The sequence below is a fragment of the Mobula birostris genome, chromosome 11 (assembly GCF_030028105.1).
Source record: "Mobula birostris isolate sMobBir1 chromosome 11, sMobBir1.hap1, whole genome shotgun sequence".
Lineage (NCBI taxonomy): Eukaryota > Metazoa > Chordata > Chondrichthyes > Myliobatiformes > Myliobatidae > Mobula > Mobula birostris.
In genome coordinates, this window is record NC_092380.1 from 42,770,564 (window position 1) to 42,790,129 (window position 19,566).

At 43.1% G+C, this 19,566-nt stretch overlaps 1 protein-coding gene across 5 annotated transcripts in view; it reads right to left on the reverse strand.

Moving 5' to 3' along the window:
- Nucleotides 1-295: 295 nt before the first annotated feature.
- Nucleotides 296-19,566, reverse strand: part of LOC140205046 (CUGBP Elav-like family member 1) — an 84,815-nt gene continuing 65,544 nt past the window's right edge. For all 5 annotated transcript variants that reach the window (XM_072272149.1, XM_072272153.1, XM_072272152.1 and 2 more), the window contains 3 exons: nt 10,510-10,653; nt 6,880-7,047; nt 296-3,403 (listed from right to left, as the gene is read on the reverse strand). In XM_072272149.1, the coding sequence (XP_072128250.1) occupies nt 6,920-7,047; nt 10,510-10,653 (272 nt within the window). In that variant the 3' untranslated portion in view covers nt 296-3,403; nt 6,880-6,919. The remainder of the gene's footprint in view (nt 3,404-6,879; nt 7,048-10,509; nt 10,654-19,566) is intronic.

Genomic DNA, 19,566 nt, shown 5'->3' on the forward strand with positions numbered 1-19,566 from the left:
AAGATATAGACTGAATGCAGACAAACAGGATTAATGTAGATAGGCAAAAAGTTTGGTTTGGGTGTGGTGGTTCAAAGTTGCATCAATCCTGGGTTAAAATCCTTTAGTTCTTTATCTCACTTGTTGTGACAGTGCCTTCACAAGCACTCACTGCAGATTAACAATAAATGATAAATGCTGCAAAGAAAAGCAATTCTCGCACTCCGGGAATGAATGAAAACACACAGACTGATCCACATTGAATGACATCTTCCAGAGACAGCCACGTATTAAAGAAAGGAGGCAAGTGACAGAATCTTCTCAAACTGTTTAATAGTAAATGCTAAACAAGGTACCACAGTTTCATATAAAATGTCTGCAAATCTGTGTGTGCAGTTTAAAAAAAACTTAGTACCTAGTCAAGACAAAAATAGTAAGAAAAATCTGAAGCAAATACCAGCTTTATTCAAACTCGCAACACTTTGCCATACCTCTACAGTTTGCTCCAAAACAACTTACAAGTGGTTCTCTTCCATCTTTTCTAATTAACTCAATAAATTGTCTCAAGGTTACATCACACAGAAAAGAAAATACACACAGATAATAACACTTCAGGGGGAAAAAAGCTTTTTCTTTGTAATGAGAGCAAAATTGCATCTTACTTTAGTAGAGAGGTTTGGTCATTGTGGCAAACGTTTAGAAATCAATATCATTCACATTTGTTAATCATTTTATAATCCTCGTATAAAAGGCAAAGTTGTACAAAACCTACAGAGTTAAATACAATCAGTTTGTACCAAAAAAAGCCCACAGGATTCTAAAATGTTTGTTAACTTACAAAGCAGCAAGGGTTTGGAAAAACAGTCACTGAAATATTTGTTTTCAATGCTTATATTATCAAAAGATAACAAGATGGCAATTAAATATTCATTAAGCATTTTCCACAGGATTCTGGCAATGGGTGGTGTGGCAAAGACCACTGAGTGCTTGTGAAGAAGCTGGAGGATTGGCAAAGGAACTACAGAAGGAACTGTGCTTGAGTGAGACAGCATCAGCACATCAATCCCCTCCAGCATACATCATCGCTAATACCCCTTCAACTACACCCTCTAGTCAGTGGCAGTTGTGAAGGACCTTGGCATGAGGTCTGGGTTATCACACTGGGGCACTTACTGCACTAAGTGCTCAGCTGGAAGAGGAGACTGAGGCTCAGGTGCCTTTGGAAACACAACTGTTTCCGACAGTAATCCAAATGAGCTGCAAGCAGTTTCTCTGTGCAGCTAGCCATCCAGGCCTGGTCAAACTCAATCCCAAATGGCAGACTAGTTAATCAGTGCACTTCACACTGGAACAATAGATCAGCTAGTAACTCAAAAAATATGATGAGGTGAGGGGGAGGGGAAAGCTGATAAAACTGTTCAAGTAATGCTTCTTAATTCAGTAAATAATTTGCTAGGTTTAGCTATCCTTACTGTGTATTGGGATCTCAATAACCAGCTGTAGTGCTGCCCTGTCATCTGCTTGCTTGTGCCGGTGGGTGCAGTCATAGGGCATTTAGTGGGTCAAAGGATGAGGCAAAATAACCAATGCCAGTGTCAAACCCAGAAAACCCAAAGGTGGGGTTGATTTAGGGAGGAGCAGATTGGGGGGAGTGGACTGTCTGAGAATTTGTGGTTGGTGTATTTTGGGTGGAGGTTGAACAGTTGGAACTCGAGGATGAAATGCGTGGCTGTGAGATGGATGGCACATTAACGCTAGTGGGTGGTGGGGGGAAATGGAGGAAAGTTAAGGCTGGGTTGGAGAGAAGTGAGTGCTTTTTTAGGGATACAGTTTGGTGATGAGGAAGTGACACCAACCAAATGCCTGCGACAGGATGGAGTGGGGAGGGAAAGGCAGAGGTTAACTCTTGGCGCTACCTCATACCATTCGGTAACTAGCCATGGACACCGTAGTGGAAAAGCACAGTTGTCATGTATCCAATAATCAACTCAGCCCTTGCAAAATGACTCACTTCCAAAACTGACACAGCCACTTGGATTACTTTGTGGAAAGTCAGCTAACTCCTCAGAATCTTTAAAACCAAACAATCTGTAAACAAAAACACTGCACACATACCAGCAGGGCAGCTGGGAACCGCTTTAACATCAGGGTCAAAGCGAACAGAGGGGTGGGCTTCAACAGGATGTTACCTGGTCTCCACACTGTATTTGCCATGAGACAGTTCAAAAATATACTTTATTTAAACCTCCAACTCAATTGTATTTTTCCTTTATCAAACGGAAAATTCAAAGTCAGGAAGACAGAAAAGCTGTACAAAGTGTAAAAGGCTGTAACATGCAAATAACACTTGGCACTAAATCAATTTAACAATTCACATCACATCTTGCTGAGGGTTTGAGCATAGATACAATACATGCAAGGTATAATCAGACCAAACTTGACAACATTAAACTAAAGACTTCCTTATTATTTCTTCAAACTTTTGCTTCAGACACTTACTGCTAACGTTAGAAAACCAAAGTGCCAAAAAAAACCCCAAGGGAAGTGGGCGACACTTTGTAAAAGCTATTCAAGTATTTCTTTATTGATGTCACTCCAGTATTCTGAGGGAGGGAGGGTCATGGAGCAATGAGAAGTGGGAGTGGGGTAAAGGAAGGAGTGGATGAGGGTGGGGATAGAGGGAGTAGGGGGTAAGGCAGGGGAGGCAGAGGTTGGAGATATGGATGGGAAGGGTGAGGGACAGACCAGAAGGAGAAGGGAGTGGTGAATGGCACAAAGAGTGGCTGAGGAGTTGGGGGGTGGGGACAGGAGGTGGACTAAGCAAGGGAGGGTTGAAGTGGAAAAGGGGAGAAGCAGCTGCCCCCCTGCCTTCTTCTGGAGTAGAAAGCATTTCAGCCTCATCATCTTTAAGAGTGTAATGTGATAAACACTTCATACTTCCCTAACACACAACACACTTAAAAAAAATGAAACAGGAGCACACACAAGTCATTTCTGTTTGTTTGCTGATTGGATGGTCAAGATACAAAGTCCTCTGCTAGTGCCAGAAAAGCTGCTTTGCTAAAAGGAGTAGAAAGTGTCAAAATGCTGCAATTTAGTTAAGAAATTCTAGAAAAATAGACTCTCAAAATTTTGAACGCAGCAATCTTTTGTAAGCTTGCTTAAAGTGGTCTGCCCCAGCAACACTGAAGGGTGTGTGTGTGTGTTGGGTGGGGTGGGGGTTGTAAGGGTGGGTGGGGCAAGGGAGGCTGGCAAAGAGAGGAAAAACAAAAAAATTCTGAAATACATCAAATTTAATGTCAAAAACAAGGTCAAAGTCAGTAGAGGTCAAGCATCAGAGAAGCTCAGAGACAACGAGGGACGATGAACTTTGACGTCACAGCAACATGCTAGGTAGACGATGAACAAACGGGCACGAAGATATCTAGGAGAAAACAAAACCAGAAAGGGAGAAGGACCAAGTTACACAAAGCTATAAAAAAGGGAAGAAATAAATTGAAATAAAAATTAAAAACAAAACAATGATACAGTGCATGAGATCAATGCATAATTTGAACATGGGACAGGGTACAGCACATGCTAAACACTGCAAACAGATGTAATTCACACAGGTACAAGAAAGACATCAGACAATCCTTAGCCACCCAGAGGGGGCAGGAAGTGGGAGGGGGAGAAGAGGAAAGAACAGGGGCCCCCATCCTAGGTCCTTTTATCTGCAACTTGTATCTACCTCATCGCCAAATGGCTGTAAGACAAAAAAAATCTTTAAAAGGGAGAATGATGGACAAGACTGGCACAGGTACACAGTTGGGAAATTTACCAATTTTGGTAATTTAAATTGCATTTTAAAAAAACAGCTACTTGGTTCTCAAGCCACAATTGCAGAATTAAGACCAACCTGGTTCACACAAAGAAAAGCTAAGCAGCCATTCCACAGAACTCCACTAACCACTTCATTAACCCAAATGCCTGACTGAGAAATCATCAGGTAAGACTTGTCTTAAAGGAAGATTACCATTCCTACTACATCTGCCATCACTTTAGACCTCTCTAACCCTATACAATAACTTTTTTTTTAAAAAAGTACAGATTCCGTTGTAATCATGTGGCAGGCAACTTAAGATACAACAAGCTCCAAACTGCAGTGTGTGTGATAATGATAAGACAATTGCTTTTAAGTGACTTCAGTTGAAGGAAAATATTGTCCAAGGTATTGGGGAAGACTATACCTTGCTCTTCTTCACAATACTGTAATAGTGCTTAGAGAAGTGAAAGGCACTGGCAGATGGAGGAATGATAAATCAGTCTTTAGGATAAGTCCTACCTGACAATTCAGCGTTAATAGTGCCCCTGGAAACTTTCACAGCTATTTGAGAGAACAGACAGTCTCTACAGCGCAGTGCTCCCTAAGTACTGTCCCTCCTAGAATGTAGTCCTCTTTTGGTGCTCTCCCTCCTAAAACGTGGCACTCCCTTGGTGCTACCTCTCTGACCCTGTGTTCCTCCAACAGTTCATTCCCTCAGTCCTGCACCTTGGAGATGTGCACAACTCCATCCAAGACTGCAGTATTCACTTAGTATCTCCCACCCCGAAACAGCAGTGCTCTGTGAGCACTGTGCTCATCCCATCCAGACAATTGTAATGGAGGCACAAACCCAGAGCAGTGCTAGCTCAGTACCTCCCATCCCCAATCCCTAACAACAGTACAGGACTTGCTTAGTATTGAACGGAGTAATCATCGTGTCCAGTCTTACGGCAGGATTTCCCTCAAAAATTCACTGCTGCAAGCTGGGCTGTGTGTCTGAGCACGAGGGGAATCTTTGGTCAGGTAAGGAGCCCCGTGCTGTAATTCACCCTGTCTGAAGCTGCATGGGAAGGAGAATGCATTGTGGGCACCCAGAGTGGACTGGGTGTTAGGTCAGAAGTATAGGTGGGGGTTGGGTCAGGGGAAAACATGTCCCCTTTCCCTGCACAACAGACACCTCAAGGGACCCCAAGGGTATTGCTTAAACCCTGCCCCCACCTCTGATCCACATTCACACCAGAACACAGCCTGTTCACAGGAACACCGACAACAAACAGGCTCTAATCATCCTTCCCCCAGCTTCCAAATTTAAAACCAGGCCCTCCACTTCTGTTTCCAACAGTAATTTAAAAAACAATAGGTTTCAAGTTTTTGATTAAAGTGTGCTAAAAGGACACTGTATCAGTAGCTCCCCCTCAAACATTGCATATAACAACCATGTAAACCAGGTGCCTACAAAATACTGATTCTCCATTAAAATACTTCAGATAATAAATAATCTCCAACACTCAGGAGCTGTAAAAAACCTCTATAAAAATAGAAAAGGTAGAACTGTAATTATACATTCACCCCAATCTTAAGTTTGTGCATTTTTTTTTTGAAACAAATTCACATTATTCTCCTGGAAGTTTTTTGTTTTAAAGTTGAACGTGTAAAAACAAAAAAAAACATTTTATTGTGAAGCCATCAATTATCAAAAAAAAACCCGGAGAGAACAAAACCCTGGGAGCCGCTCAGAGCGATCCTCGGAACGTCGGATACTTGATCATCCGAGTCAGTCACGGAACGTGCAAGCACTAACTTTCTTTGGAGTCAGAGAGAGGAAGTGCGAGAGTGATGGCTGTGCTGCACCTTTTGAGGAGTGATGGAGTGCCTCACATGTGGGGGCGCACTAGAAGAAATAAGCACGAGTGCACGAGAGAGCTTGCACAGAGAACGGAGCGGCAGTGAGCAATGCGACAAGGATCAGCAATAGGAGGGAGTGGGAGAGCGGGCAGGGCTGGGTAGAGCCCGAGGGGTGTAGACTCGGTGGGTTGTTGGATCAGCATAGAGACCATGGCAATCTAAGGGATATCGCTGGCGAATGTGTGGGGGTAGGGGAAGGGGAGCAGAAGTGGGGGTAAGGGGAAGAGGATGGGGAGAGGGGCAAGCAGGGCAGTGGGCAACTGGGACATGGCAGCAAAGAGACAGAGAGTGGAGGGCACAGGGTAGAGAAACACGTGATGAGAAGGGAATCAGAGTTAGAAGCATGGAGCAGGAGGGGAGGGGGAAGTGAAGGGCATGGAGGACAAAAGTTTGTGGACTGAGGGAGAGGACTGATTGGAAATAGGGAAGGAATATGGTCGGGGTGAAAGAAGGCCAGGAGAAGCAGAAAGGAGGCAACGTGAGGAGAGTGCAGCCAGGGCAGGGAGAATGACTGGAGATGATAGGCTGACAGCAGGGGAGAGCTGGTCAATGGAAGGGTGGGGCTAGCATGAGGGGAGGACAGAAGTGAGTAGGGGAGTGGGACAGAATCCTGGGATGAAGAGGAGAAAGTGAAGGGATCAGTAATGGCACAATATCTGTAACTAACCCTGTTGCTATTAACCAGTTCCCTTTGGTGTACTCCTTTGATATTTCTGATGGCACAGTTACTGTTATTTAAAAATAAGTGACAAGAGGCACTTTGGTAGAACATCCTTCAATCCTCAAAAGGGTGTTAGCACAAAAATTGTTTGGCATATTCCACTAAACAGCTGTTCTCTCCAGTGATACAACATTTGACTGTCAGTACACAGCAAACTCCAAAATTTAAATTATGTGGTGGCTAAACTTTCAATGAAATTTTCAGTATGCTTTATGTCTACATTTGTACTGAGAGTCAGCACATCTCTGAATATATAACTTAAAATTCACAACAGAAAATTGTACTGTTAAAGTCACACATCCACACACACACACATGCGCGCGCGCACACACACACACACACACACACACACACGCATACATACACATGCACACAAGACAGAGTGCAGTGAATTGCCCCAGTCACAATGGGGTTAAAGAGTCCGATGACACTTTCTCTCAGGATTGTTTCCACAGCTGCACCAACTTACCAGTGAACATGTTTAAACTCAAGTTCATTTTGATCAAAGCTCAGTATGGCTTGCTGTCATTCTTTGATCGCTTAAGTTGGACCTTCAGGCGTTTCATACCAATCTGAAAGCCATTCATTGCTTGTATAGCAGCCTGCGAGGAGACTGGATTGTCATAGCTTACAAACCCTGCAACCCAAAACAGAGCAGAAGAGTCAAGAGAAGAACAGTTGTCTAATATTCAAATTGTGCACATTACCAAGGAAAATTACCATTTTGGAGAGAAGGAAGTGCTGAACACGTTCAGTTCTGAAACAGTGCCCTTCATTTAAACAGTTACTCAGCTAAGCTACTGCCAATATGCCTCTCCCACCTACAACCTACCCAATCAAAAGTCCCCCTCCAACTTCAGCACTGACTTGGAAGTGTCACATTATTCCTTTCTCATCCTTGTATTTACATCCTGGAACTCTGCGTCCAAGTGGCTATCCCCATTTCACTGAGCGTAGGGGAAACTGTACCAAGCATACCATAAAAAGCAATGATAGCATGCCACAATGAATACTACTCAAGAGCAGAAGAGGCGCACAGTAGCTGGAGTGAAGAAATTCCGCCAGCACTGGCTACCGTAGCCTGCATTGGGAAAGTGGCGAAGAGTTAAACCACTAACAGGATGTCCCAAGCATAGAACCCAGACTCATCAGGGGCTGCATCCAGTTTTCAACCATAGTTGGACAGAGCAAAGACTACAGGACTCAACCACTACCTGGCTGAATTCTTTAACTCAGAACCATCCACTCACCTGAAAAGATCCTATTCCAGTGTAGCCACAACACTGGTGTCCAGCAGATAGTGTACAAGCTTTACCTTTTCACAAAAAACAGGGGGCATCCAACCCTGATAATTATCTGCCAACAGTCTGCCTTCTACCATCAGTGAGGTGATGGAAGGTATCGCCAAGTATATCAAGTGGGAACAGCCTGCACAGTTGAGGACCAAGCCTGGTGCAGGATCTCATCACAGCCTTGGTTCACAGATGGACAAATGAGCTAATTTTCAAAGAGCTCCACAAAACAAGAGTCAGTGACTATCAGAAGGAAAAGTAGTACCCATGCTGGGAAAACTGGGGACAAATGAAAAGAGTTAACATTTTAGGTTGATGCCCTTTGATCTGTTTTTGTAGGTCAACTTCTCCAGATATTTCTCAGCTAAGGGGTTTTGTATCCAACTATCGTGAGCTCCCCCATGAATGACCACTCTTTAGCACCTCATCAGAAATGAAGATGCATGAACTCTCTTTTGTAACTCCCACAATGAAGAAGTCACTAACACACCATGGTTTGGACAATCAGTGGCAAGAAACATTCACGCCACATAACTGGCCATCCCAAACAAGTACATTTTCACCTATATTCTCAGAACATTCAATAGCATTTTTATTCAATCCCACACATCCACAAAGCTGGGCATATCACCATCCCAACAAGTTAAACAAACAGGTCACAAGTCAAATTCAATATTCTGCAGCAAATCACTCATTTCACAACTTCCCAAAGCCTTACCAGGGCATTTTGGGATTGTAAAGGAATAAACCCCACCTGCCTAATGAATGCAACTCAAGCAATACTCAAGAAGCTTAACATCATCCTAAATAAAAGCAACTAAAAGGGAAAAGGTGTAAGCTAGCTAAAAGAGACGAGAATAGATATTGGACTGTGGCAAAATTACACTGGAGAGTAAGAATGGAGGACAAGGACATGGTGGATGAACTAAGTATTTTGTATCTTCACAGTTGAAGGCACTAGCAGTATGCCAGAAGCTTGAGTATGTCAGGGAGCAGAAGTGAGTGCAATTGCTGTTTGAAGAGAAAAGGTTCTGGGGAAGCAGAAAGGCTTGAAGGTGGATAAGTCACTTAAGACCAGATGGATTACACACCAAAGTTCTGAAAAAGGGGTCGGAAGAGATTCTGCTGTGGTTCCGGAGGACTGGAAAATTGCAAACATCACTCCAGTCAAGAATGGAGGGAGACAGAATAAAGGAAATTATAGGCCAGTTAGTCTGACCTCAGTGGTTAGGAAAATGTTGGAGTTGATTGCTAAGGATGAGGTCTCAGGGTACTTGGAGGCCAAAGTCAGCATAGTTTCCTTAAAGGAAAATCTTGTCTGACAAATCTGATGAAATGTTTTGAGGAAATAGCAAGCAGGATAGCCAGAGGAGAATCAGTGGATGTTGTGTACTTTGATTTTCAGAAGGCCTTTTTGACAATGGTACTGCACATGAGGCAGCTTAACAAGGTCAGAGCCTATGGTATAACAGGAAAGATACTAGCATGGATGGAAGATTAGCTGATTGGCAGGAGGCAAAAAGTCAGAATAAAGCGACATGCTTGGGAGTCCTCGTGCAGGACTCCCTAAAGTTAATAGCAAGTTGATTCAGTGAGGAAGGCAAATGCAATGTTAACATTCATTTCAAGGAAACTACAATATAAAAGCAAGGATGTAATGCTGAGGCTCTATGAGGCACTGGTAATGCCTCACTTGGGAGTACTGTGAGCAGTTCTGGGCCCCTTATCTAAGAAAGGATGTGCTGACATTGGAGAGGGTTCAGAGGTTTACAAGAATGATTCTGTGAATGAAAGGGTTATCGTATGAGGAAAGTTTGATGGCTCTGAGCCTGTACTTGCTGGAACTTTGAAGAATGAGGGTGGACCTCATTGAACCTAAGGAATGTTGAAAGGTCTAGATAGAGTGGATGTGAAAAGGATGTTTTCTATAATGGGGAGGGGGGGAGCTCTAGGACTAGAGGACACAGCCTCAGAATAGAAGGATGACCACTTAGAACAGAGGTGAGGAATTACTTTAGCCAGAGGGTGATGAATCTATGGAATTCATTGCTATAAGCACCTGTGGAGACCATGTCATTGGTTGTACTTAAGGCAGAGTTTCATAGGTTCTTCATTAGTCAGGACGTGAAAGGTTATGGGAAGAAGGCAGGAGAATGGGGTTAAGAGGGAAAATATTTCAGCCATGATAAAATGGTGGAGCAAACTTGACGGGCCAAATGGCCTAATTCTACTATCTCTTATAAATGTATTTTGAACTTTGAAAGTCTTATGGTCTTATAACTGGCATCCAAGACAACCACCCTGAATATTCATTCTCTTCCTATTGATACAACAGGTGTACCACCTCCAAGAAGCAAAGGATCAATGCGCCAAAATGCCTTTGACAGTCCTTTGCATGGCTGCAACCTCTAACCCTCCACTGGACAGGGAACCAGGCATAAAAAAAATCCTGCAATTCATGTACCAAGATGGAATTAAAAGCCATGCCATCTAGACAGATCATTTCATACTAAAGTACACTGAAGTAGTACAAAAGGGAAAAATTAAGTGTAAAATTTAGTTTTACTATTATATGGGAAGTGCAGTGCAGCAATCAAATAAAGTGGATTGAGAGATTAAAGATTCACCTTGTGGGTAACAGCCTGGGAGATTTGAATTGTGAGGTGAGTGGGAAAGGTTGGACAAAGAGAAGAGCTGGTTTACAGAAGGCCAATGCACTAAGACAACCAAATAGCTGCCACGTGCCACTAAATACATTCAAAGGAGCTTTATACACAGGATCATGCCCTTTTCAGCAACATACCCACCAAAACATTTGCTCAAGTTCGTCTGTTTGTCAATGAAAACCTTGGCAGAAATGACATTCCCAAACGGCATAAACATCTGGAGCAGATCCTGATCTCCGAACTCCTGAGGCAGGTGGTAAATAAACAGATTACCTCCCTCTGGACCTAAAAGAATCAAAAGGAGAAAATCATTAACTGAAGCTTGCTTAACTCATTGCAGAACAAAGAATACAGAGGCATGGGTGCTCACACCGGAGTCCTAAGACTTAGGACACTCTTGGGGCCCAAGAGTGAAAGTACTTACAGATGCCCATCCTTCCTTTGATAGCAACTCTTTGGAACCAAGTTCATGAATAACACAAGTCACATGACAGAAACTAACTGTGCACTGCCAAGTCTCCCCTCTGGTCTGGCTTAAAATACACGCTATGCAGAAATCTCTCTCTCTGACTACATCTAACCCTCTACCAAACTACGCCCATTGCCACCATAAGGACACATTTGGAGAGGGCATTGGAAGCCCTTATATTGGGTATGTGATTAATCAATGCAAGTATGATGAGTGGGTACTTTGAGCTTTTAACATCAAGTAAAACATGGCTGAATTGAAAAAGTGCTGCTGGAACAGCATCTATGGGGGGATATAGACAGACATTTGTTAGCAAATGTGCAGTCGCTGAAGAACTGAGGACCTGAGGGCAACATTGCAGTATCGGAAGGAAATGTGAGATTGTTGTGTTCTAGGTTTGAACGAGACATGGTTTACCCTCAGCACACCAAATACGGTGATCAGACCTGTAAGGCTTTTTGATTCACAGAATGGACCAAACTGCTGATTCAGAATGGGCAAAAGGTGGAGGTGTGTGTTTCATGATTAACCCTCTGTGGTACTCTGATATGGCAGTTTTGCCAAACTCGTGTTCCCCAACTTGGAACACTTAATGCTCAAATGACGTCCATTCTATTTACCTAGGGAGTTCTCCTCTGTAATCCTGGCTGCAGCTTATATACCACTAGCTGCCAACTATAATCAAGTGTTTGTGATACTGCATGATGCAGTAACAGTCTATCCTGATACATTTCAAATCATTGTCAGGGGCTTCAACCAGGCTTGTTTGAAGAAAACCCTGTCCGAATATCATCAGCATATAACCTGTGGCACCAGAGGTCCCAATACACTAGAACACTGTCATACTAAGATAATGAATGTCTACCGATTTATGCCTAGACCACATTTCAGTAAATCTGATCACTTGGTTGTCCTTCACCTACATGCATACAGTCAGAGGCTAAAGAGCAAAACTCCAGAGATTAGGACAACAAAGAGGTGGTCATGGGAGGCAGAGGAATGGATATGGGATTGCTTCAAGTTAGTGGATTGGTCTGTGTTCAAGGACTCCTCTGTGGATCTGAATGAGTACACCATGGCTGTCACAAACTTTAACAAAACAGCTGTGGACAAGTGTGTCCCCACAAAATCATTCTGTTTTCCCCACTAGAAGCCCTGGATGAACCATGCAATCAGCAATCTGCTGAGGGCCAGATTACAGGCATTCAAGTCTGGTGACCAAGTTACAAGAGGTCCACATACGATCTCCGGAAAGCCACCTCACAGCTCCAGGAAGCCACCTTCTTTCCAGACTAACCTTGAATCAATGAAGAATGTTTGGCAGTTGTGGCAGGGCTTCCTTCCAGATGAGCTCAGTGCCTTCTATGTGCGCTTTGACCATCAAAACATGGAGGAACCATCACAAACTCCCACAGCCCCTGATGATCCAGTGATTCCAATCGGAGGCCAACTTGTGTGCAGCCTCCCGGAGGGTGAACCCACGAACAGCATCTGGCCCAGACAGGGTACCTGGCCAAGTACTTAAGACCTGTGTTGATCAACTGGCTGGGGTGTGCACTGAGATCTTTAACCTCTCACTTCAGCAACTGCGATACTCACATGCTTCAGTCACACCAGTGCCTAAGAAGAACACGGTAACCTGCCTCAATGATTATAATCCAAAAGCACTTATATTCACAGTGATGAAGTGTTCTGAGAAGTTGGTGATAAAACATATTAACTCCTGTCTCAGAAGTGAATGAGATACCCTCCGATATGCCAACCGGAGCAACAGGTCTACAGCAGAAACCATTTCATTGGCTCTTCACTCAACTCTGGAACATCTGGACAGCAAAGGTGCATACATGATGATGCTCTTTATCAACTACAGCTTGGCATTCAATACCATCATCCCCTCAAACTAATAAGCCCCAAGACCTAGGCCTTAATACCTCCTTGTGCAATGGATCCTCGATTTCCTCACTTGCAGACACAAGTCAGCTCAAAATGGCAAAAACATCTCCTCCATGATCTCCATCAGCACAGATGCTCCACAAGACTGTGTGCTTAGCCCTCTGATCTACTCACTTTGCACTTATGATTGTGTGGCCAAGCACAGCTCCAATGCCATATTCAAAGGTGGTGATGAACCAGCATACAGGAGGGAGACTGGGGGTTTGACTAAGTGGTGCCATAACTACAACCTCTTACTCAACATCAGGGCTAAGGAACTGATTATTGGATTCAGGAGGAGGAAACCAAAGGTCCGTGTCCCAGTCCTCAGAGGTGGAGAGGGTCAGCAACTTTAAATTCCTCAGTGTTTTAATTTCGGAGGACCCGTCCTGGGCCGTCTGCAATTATGAAGAAAGCACGGCAGTGCCTCTACTTTCTTAAGAGTTTGCATAGAGTCGGCATGACGTCTAAAACTTTGGCAAACTTTTATAGAAGTTGTGGAGAGTATATTGACTGGCTGCATCATAGCCTGTTATGGAAACACCAAAGCCCTTAAATGGAAAGCAGTCCAGTCCATCCCACCACTGAGCACATCAACATGAAGTGATGTCACAGGAAAGCAGCATCCACCCAAGACATGCTCCCTTCTCACTGCTGTCATCAGGAAGATGGCACAGGAGCCTCAGAACTCACACTACCAAGTTCAGATTCAAAAAGGCAACAATTATACCAATGCCCAAGAAGAGCAGTGTAAGCTGTTTTAATGACTATCACCCGGTAGCACTCACATCCACAGTGATGAAATGCTTTGAGAGGTTGGGCACGGCTAGACTGAACTCATCTCAGCAAGGACCGAGCCCCACTGCAATTTGTCTATCATCACAATAGGTCTAAGGCACACACAATCTCAATGGCTCTTCACATGGCCTTAGATCACCTAGACAATACAAACAGCTATGTCAGGATGCTGTTCATTGACTATAGCTCAATGTTTAACACCATCATTCCCAGAGTCCTTATCGATAAGCTACAGAACCTGGTACTCCATACCCTCCTCTGCTAACTTCATAACTGGAAGACCACAACCTGTATGGATTGGTGATAATATCTCCCCCTCGCTGACAACCAACCCTGGTGCACCTCAGGGGTGTGTGCTTAGCCCACTGCTCTACTCCCTCTATAACCATGACTGCATGGCTAAGCACCATCTATAGATTTGCTGATAATACAACCATTATTAGTAGAATCTCAGAAAGAGATGAGAGGGCGTACAAGAGTGAGATATACCAGCTGGTTGAGTAGTGTAGCAACAACAACTTTGCAATCTACGTCAGGGAGACAAAACAACTGATTGTGGACTTCAGGAAGGGTGAGATGAGGAAATGCGAACCAATCATCGAAGGGGCATCAAAAGTGGAGAGACTGAGCAATTTCAAGTTCCTGAGAATCAATATCTCTGAGGATCTAACCTGCTCCCAACATATTGATGCAGCTATAAAGGCAGCAAGACAGTGGCTATATTTCATTAGGAGTTTGAAGAATTTGGTTTGTCACCTAAAACTCTCAAACACTTCTACAGTTGTACCGTGGAGAGCATTCTGACAGGCTGCATCACTGTCTGGTATGTGGGGTGGGGTGGGGGAGGGAGGTGGCTGCAGCACAGGATCGAAAGAAGCTGCAGAAAGTTGTAAATTTAGTCAGCTCCATCTTGGATACTAGCCTCTGTAGTATCTAATACATCTTTAAGGAACTGTGCCTCAGTAAGGTGGTGTCCATTATCAAGGACCCCCATCACCCAAGGCATGCCCTTTTCTCTGTTACCATCAGGTAGGAGGTACAGAAGCCTGAAGGCACACACTCAGCGATTCAGGAACAGCTTCTTTCCCTCTGCCACCTGATTCCTAAACCAGCATTGAACCTATGAATGCAACCTCACTTTTTTATATATTTTTGTTTTGCTCTATTTTTAATCTATTTAATATACCTACACTCACTCTAATTGATTTACTTTTATTTCTTTCTATATCACGTATGGGATTAAACTGCTGCTGCTAAGTTAACAAATTTCACGACACACGCTGGTGATAATAAACCTGATTCTGATCCTGAGTATTTAATCTTCAATCATCAAGCTCTTCACTCAACTTCACGCCCCAACACTGAGATGTTTTTACAACCTATGGACTTACTTTTAGGGACTCATCTCATGTTCTTGATATTTATTGCTTGTTTACTTAATACTATTTCTTTCTTTTTGTATTTGCACAGAGTGTTGTCTTTTGCCTAAGTTGGTGCAGTGTTTCATTGAATCTGTTACGGTTATTATTCTAGTATAGATTTCTTATGTCCACAAGAAAATAAATCTCAGCGTTACATATGGTGACATGAATGTACGTACTTTGATAACAAACAACTTGAACTATGAGGCCAAAATAGATCTATCAGTGGAGAGAAAGAAAATTCTTTTCGTAGGTATACAGGACAAAGGGCATTAGTAAAAGAGGGGTTAGGTTACAGGGAAATGAGCATGGGGATGGGATCAATGGGATAGTCAGGGAGTCAGTGGTACAATGGCCACCTTTTCTGTCAGAAAATATAAGGTATATTATAGTACTTGAATTTGCAGGGAACTACACAGAATGAAAAAGGAGAGGGGTTGCTCTTATGAAGTATGCTATTAACTTAAGTGATATTTAAGCAAGTGTAGAATAAATTTTTGGTGGCAATAATCATGAATTCATCAGTGCGAACAGTCTATGGGCAAAGTAACAGCAGCTACATCTTTGGAAAGAATGGGAATTAGAGGGCTTTTCACAAAGTTAATGCAATAATGGAAAAGAGTTTTTGACCTTTGTCTACATCGGCCCAATCAAATTGGCAAAGAAAGTCTTGAGAACGAGTTCATGGAATACAGAATGTTTGGACTTAGTCAAGCAAAAGGCTATTTTAAAACGTGGTCATATGTAATGAGAAAGGATTAATTAGGGATCTTACAGTGAAGGATCGAATGATCATAACATGACAGGAATTCACATCCAGTTCAAGAGTTACAAACTTTGGTCCAATGCTTAAATACAAATACATTTATCCAAAGAGAGCTAGCCAAAATGAAAAATGTAAATTGAATTAGAAGGTATCAGGATATATTAACAATTAAAAGAAATATCAGAAATATCAAGTTTATTATCACAGACATATGTCATGAAACTTGTTTTGCAGCAGGAAATATACTATAAATTGCAGTAATAAATATATTAAACAATTTAATTAGTACAAAAAGAGAGCAAAATTAGTGAGGTAGTGTTCATGGGTTTAATGAGATTGCATCCGTCATCGTCGTGGCTATCCCTCAAGGTCGAGGATGATGGTCTTCGTTCTGTTGATCTACTTATGGGCTCTCAAGCGGCTTATAAGTCCAATCTTATTCGTGCCGGTTCTTGACTAGGAGCTTCCAGCCATCACAGTGCCTGCTCCCGTCGCCCTCCCCCAATCACCGAAAGACTTGAAGAAGTGGCCCACAGAGCGAAGATGCCTGTGCGTGTATTTGTTTAATGTGTACTTGATGTCGCACTCCAAGAAGCACACGATACTTCACAAATCAACCAAATGATTCCAATGGCATGGAAACCACGACGATTGGAGCTGATGGATTTGTTGCAGACTTCATCCGCCTTCACAGCCGTTGAGTTTGAAGTAACTTCATCCGCCTGTTCCACCATTGAGGTCTTGGTTGGATTGTTCTTTGTCAGGGACCTCACCTTTCTCTGTGGATTGTCACCTTGTCGTGGTGGAGAGGCTTCTGTGGTCCTGAGATCCCGAGAGCGATGCCGTCTGGAGCTATGCTCCTGGTATTGTCACCCATGGCAGTAAGGTCATCCATTGTAGACCAATTGTGGTGGTAGGCAAAATGCAGCAGGTCCTGATCCTTGCTTAGGCTGGAGTTAACTCTGTCTATGATCAACCTCACAAGCACTACATCACAGTAGATGTGTATACAACTGGGCAATAGTTGTTGAGGCAGCTCACCGGTATGATTGATGCCCTTTGGAACTGGCAATCTCTGACTGCAACAGTGAGAGATTGAGGATATCTTTGCACACTCCAACTAGTTGGTTGGCATAGGCTTTCAGGGAAATGACATGGGGACAGTTGGGAACTGACGCTATGTTCTAACATCAGCCTGAGACAGATATCACAGGGTCGCTAGATGCTGCAGAGATTTGCACAGGTATTGTCACTCTCCCTTCCAAAGCCTATTTACAAGGTATTGAATTATCTGGGAGTGAAAGATCACAGCCATTTATGAGGTTAGGTGTTGCACTGTAGGAAGTAAAGGCTTGCAAATGCAAACCCTGCTAGAGCTGACATGCATCTGATTCTGTCTGTAATTTCACTTGGAGTTGCATTTTTGCTCTTAAAGTAGGTTTCCCGTAGGCCATACCTGAACTTCTTGTAGAGTACTGGATCACCACTCTTGAATGCCACAGATCCAGCCCTCAGTAAACTGAATCTCACGGTTCATCCACAGCTTCTGGTTTGAGTATATCCAAAATGTTGTCAAAGGCATACATTCATCTACATAGGTTTTAATATAGTTAGTGACGACTGTGCATATTCATTCAGATCTGAAGGCCATCCCTGAATATGGCCCAGTTCACCGATTCAAAGCAGTACTGCCAGTGCTCCTCTGCCTCCCTTGACCACACCTTCTTGGTCCTCATTCTCTGCCTGTACTTCAGGAGTAGAAGTAAAGCCACGTGATTGGACTTGCCCAAGTGCAGGTATGGGATGGCACAATAAGCATTTTTGATGGTGGCATAATAGTGGTCCAATATGTAGGCTTCTCTGGTTTCTCGGGTGATAGATTGGTGATTGGTGATAGTGGGTCAGGGACTTACCTTCAAGCTGGCCAGGATGAAGTGTGTGCTATCCCGTGAGAGCTGATCACCATGCTCAGCTCCGTCAACCCCAGCCTCATGTTGGCAGGGATGGAATGGACACTGCCACCAGGATGAAGGTGGAAAACTAACTTGGCAGATAAAATGGACCACACTTGATCACTCGATGCTCCAAGTCAGAGCAGTAGGACTAACACAGAACTGTGCATCACAATGAGATAATCATGAAGCAAACAGCACTACCTCTGCTTTTATATGATACCATTGTCCAGTCCATATGGTGATAAGGTGTAGCCTTGGGCTGTAGTGCTGTGTCCGAAGTACTGGGGTGAGCCATGTTTCTGTGATGTCCCTCTGGTACTGCAATCTTGGTCTGAGGTCTTCAGTTTTATTTTCCAAAGACTGTACACAGCCAGGAGTATGGTAGGGAGTGGGGGCCTCAAGACACTGTATTTCAGTTTTGCCTGTAGCCCAATACATCTTCCAAATTTTCAGAAAGGGAAACTGCACATGGTCTGCAGTCTGGAGTCTGCCAATTTTGAGAATCGATAGACTTTTTTTTATAAGTCTTAAAACAATATTGCTTACCAAAATATATGGCTCTGATTGTAGATTTCAGCTGTAGTAGCCCTACATGATTCCCTTTGAAACCGCACACAAAGAACTGCTACTCGCCGGCACCATCTTAACCAGAGTTAAGATAGATATTGAAGTGTCAATAAATGACTGTATGGAAAAGGAAATCTATGCATGGGTAACTGTAAACTATCTTATTGAAACACAGAAATCTGATAGGGTTTAACTACAAGTAAGGTTCCCCAAGTGGCAGAATTTGGAATGAGGGTGTACGGAGCTGGGATAAAGGGCTATCCATGCAAGGTGAAAGCAAGGTGAAAGCAAGGAGAACTTCTCTCAAATGGGAGCTTTGAAATTCTTTGCCCCAAAGAGCTGTGGACCTCGGTTAACAGGGAACTGCAGACACTGAGTTAATAAGATAACAAGATACAAAGATGAAGATTCTACAGGAATCAGTGATAATGGTGACCAGGCAGCATAGTGAAGGCCAATAAAGAATCAGGCCACAATCACATTGAACTGGTGCTATAATCCAATTTCTGCTCCGATTTTTTAATACATAGTTTCACAGAGTGGTGGAGGCAGTTTCAATTCTGAAAATCACCTGTACTTAAAGAAATCCAGAGTTGTGAGAAAAGAGTAGGAAATTAAATTAGTCAGAGCTACACAGCATGGAACCACGCCCTTCAGCCCAACTCATCTCTGCTGACCAAGCTGTGTTCTTGAACTAGTCCCATTTGCCTGATTGCCTCATATCCCTCTAAAATTTATGCCCATGTACTTGTCCAAAAGCCTTTTAAACATTGTAATTGTACCCATATCTTCCACTTCCTCTTGCAGCTCGTTCTACATACCAACCACCCCCGTGTAGAAAACTTGCCCCTCAGGTCCCCTGAGACTTAAAAATCTTTACCCTCTCACCTCTAGCTTTAGACTTGGAAGTATATCTGTAACCCTTTAGTCCTTATGAATTTGTAACTTTTGTAAAATGTAATGTAATGAAATGGGGTCTATGAAATCCTAAGGTGAGAAAACTTGCAAGTGTGTTTGTGTTATATGGGAACAAACTATTTTTTTTTGACAGGCAATTCTTTTATGGCCAGAGGGGATGTTTGATAACAGGGGGAACAGAATGGAACTTCTATAAATCAAATGCGTGAATGAGATAAGGATGAAGATAAGAGGAATGTATTGTGAAAAATATATATAAAAGTACTTTGGTTTAAATAGAAGACGGGAGCTATATTCCCAGATGAAACTTGGCTGGAAGTACATCTCCCCTTGCAAGTAAAATAATTAATGCATTAATCATGTGATCCATTC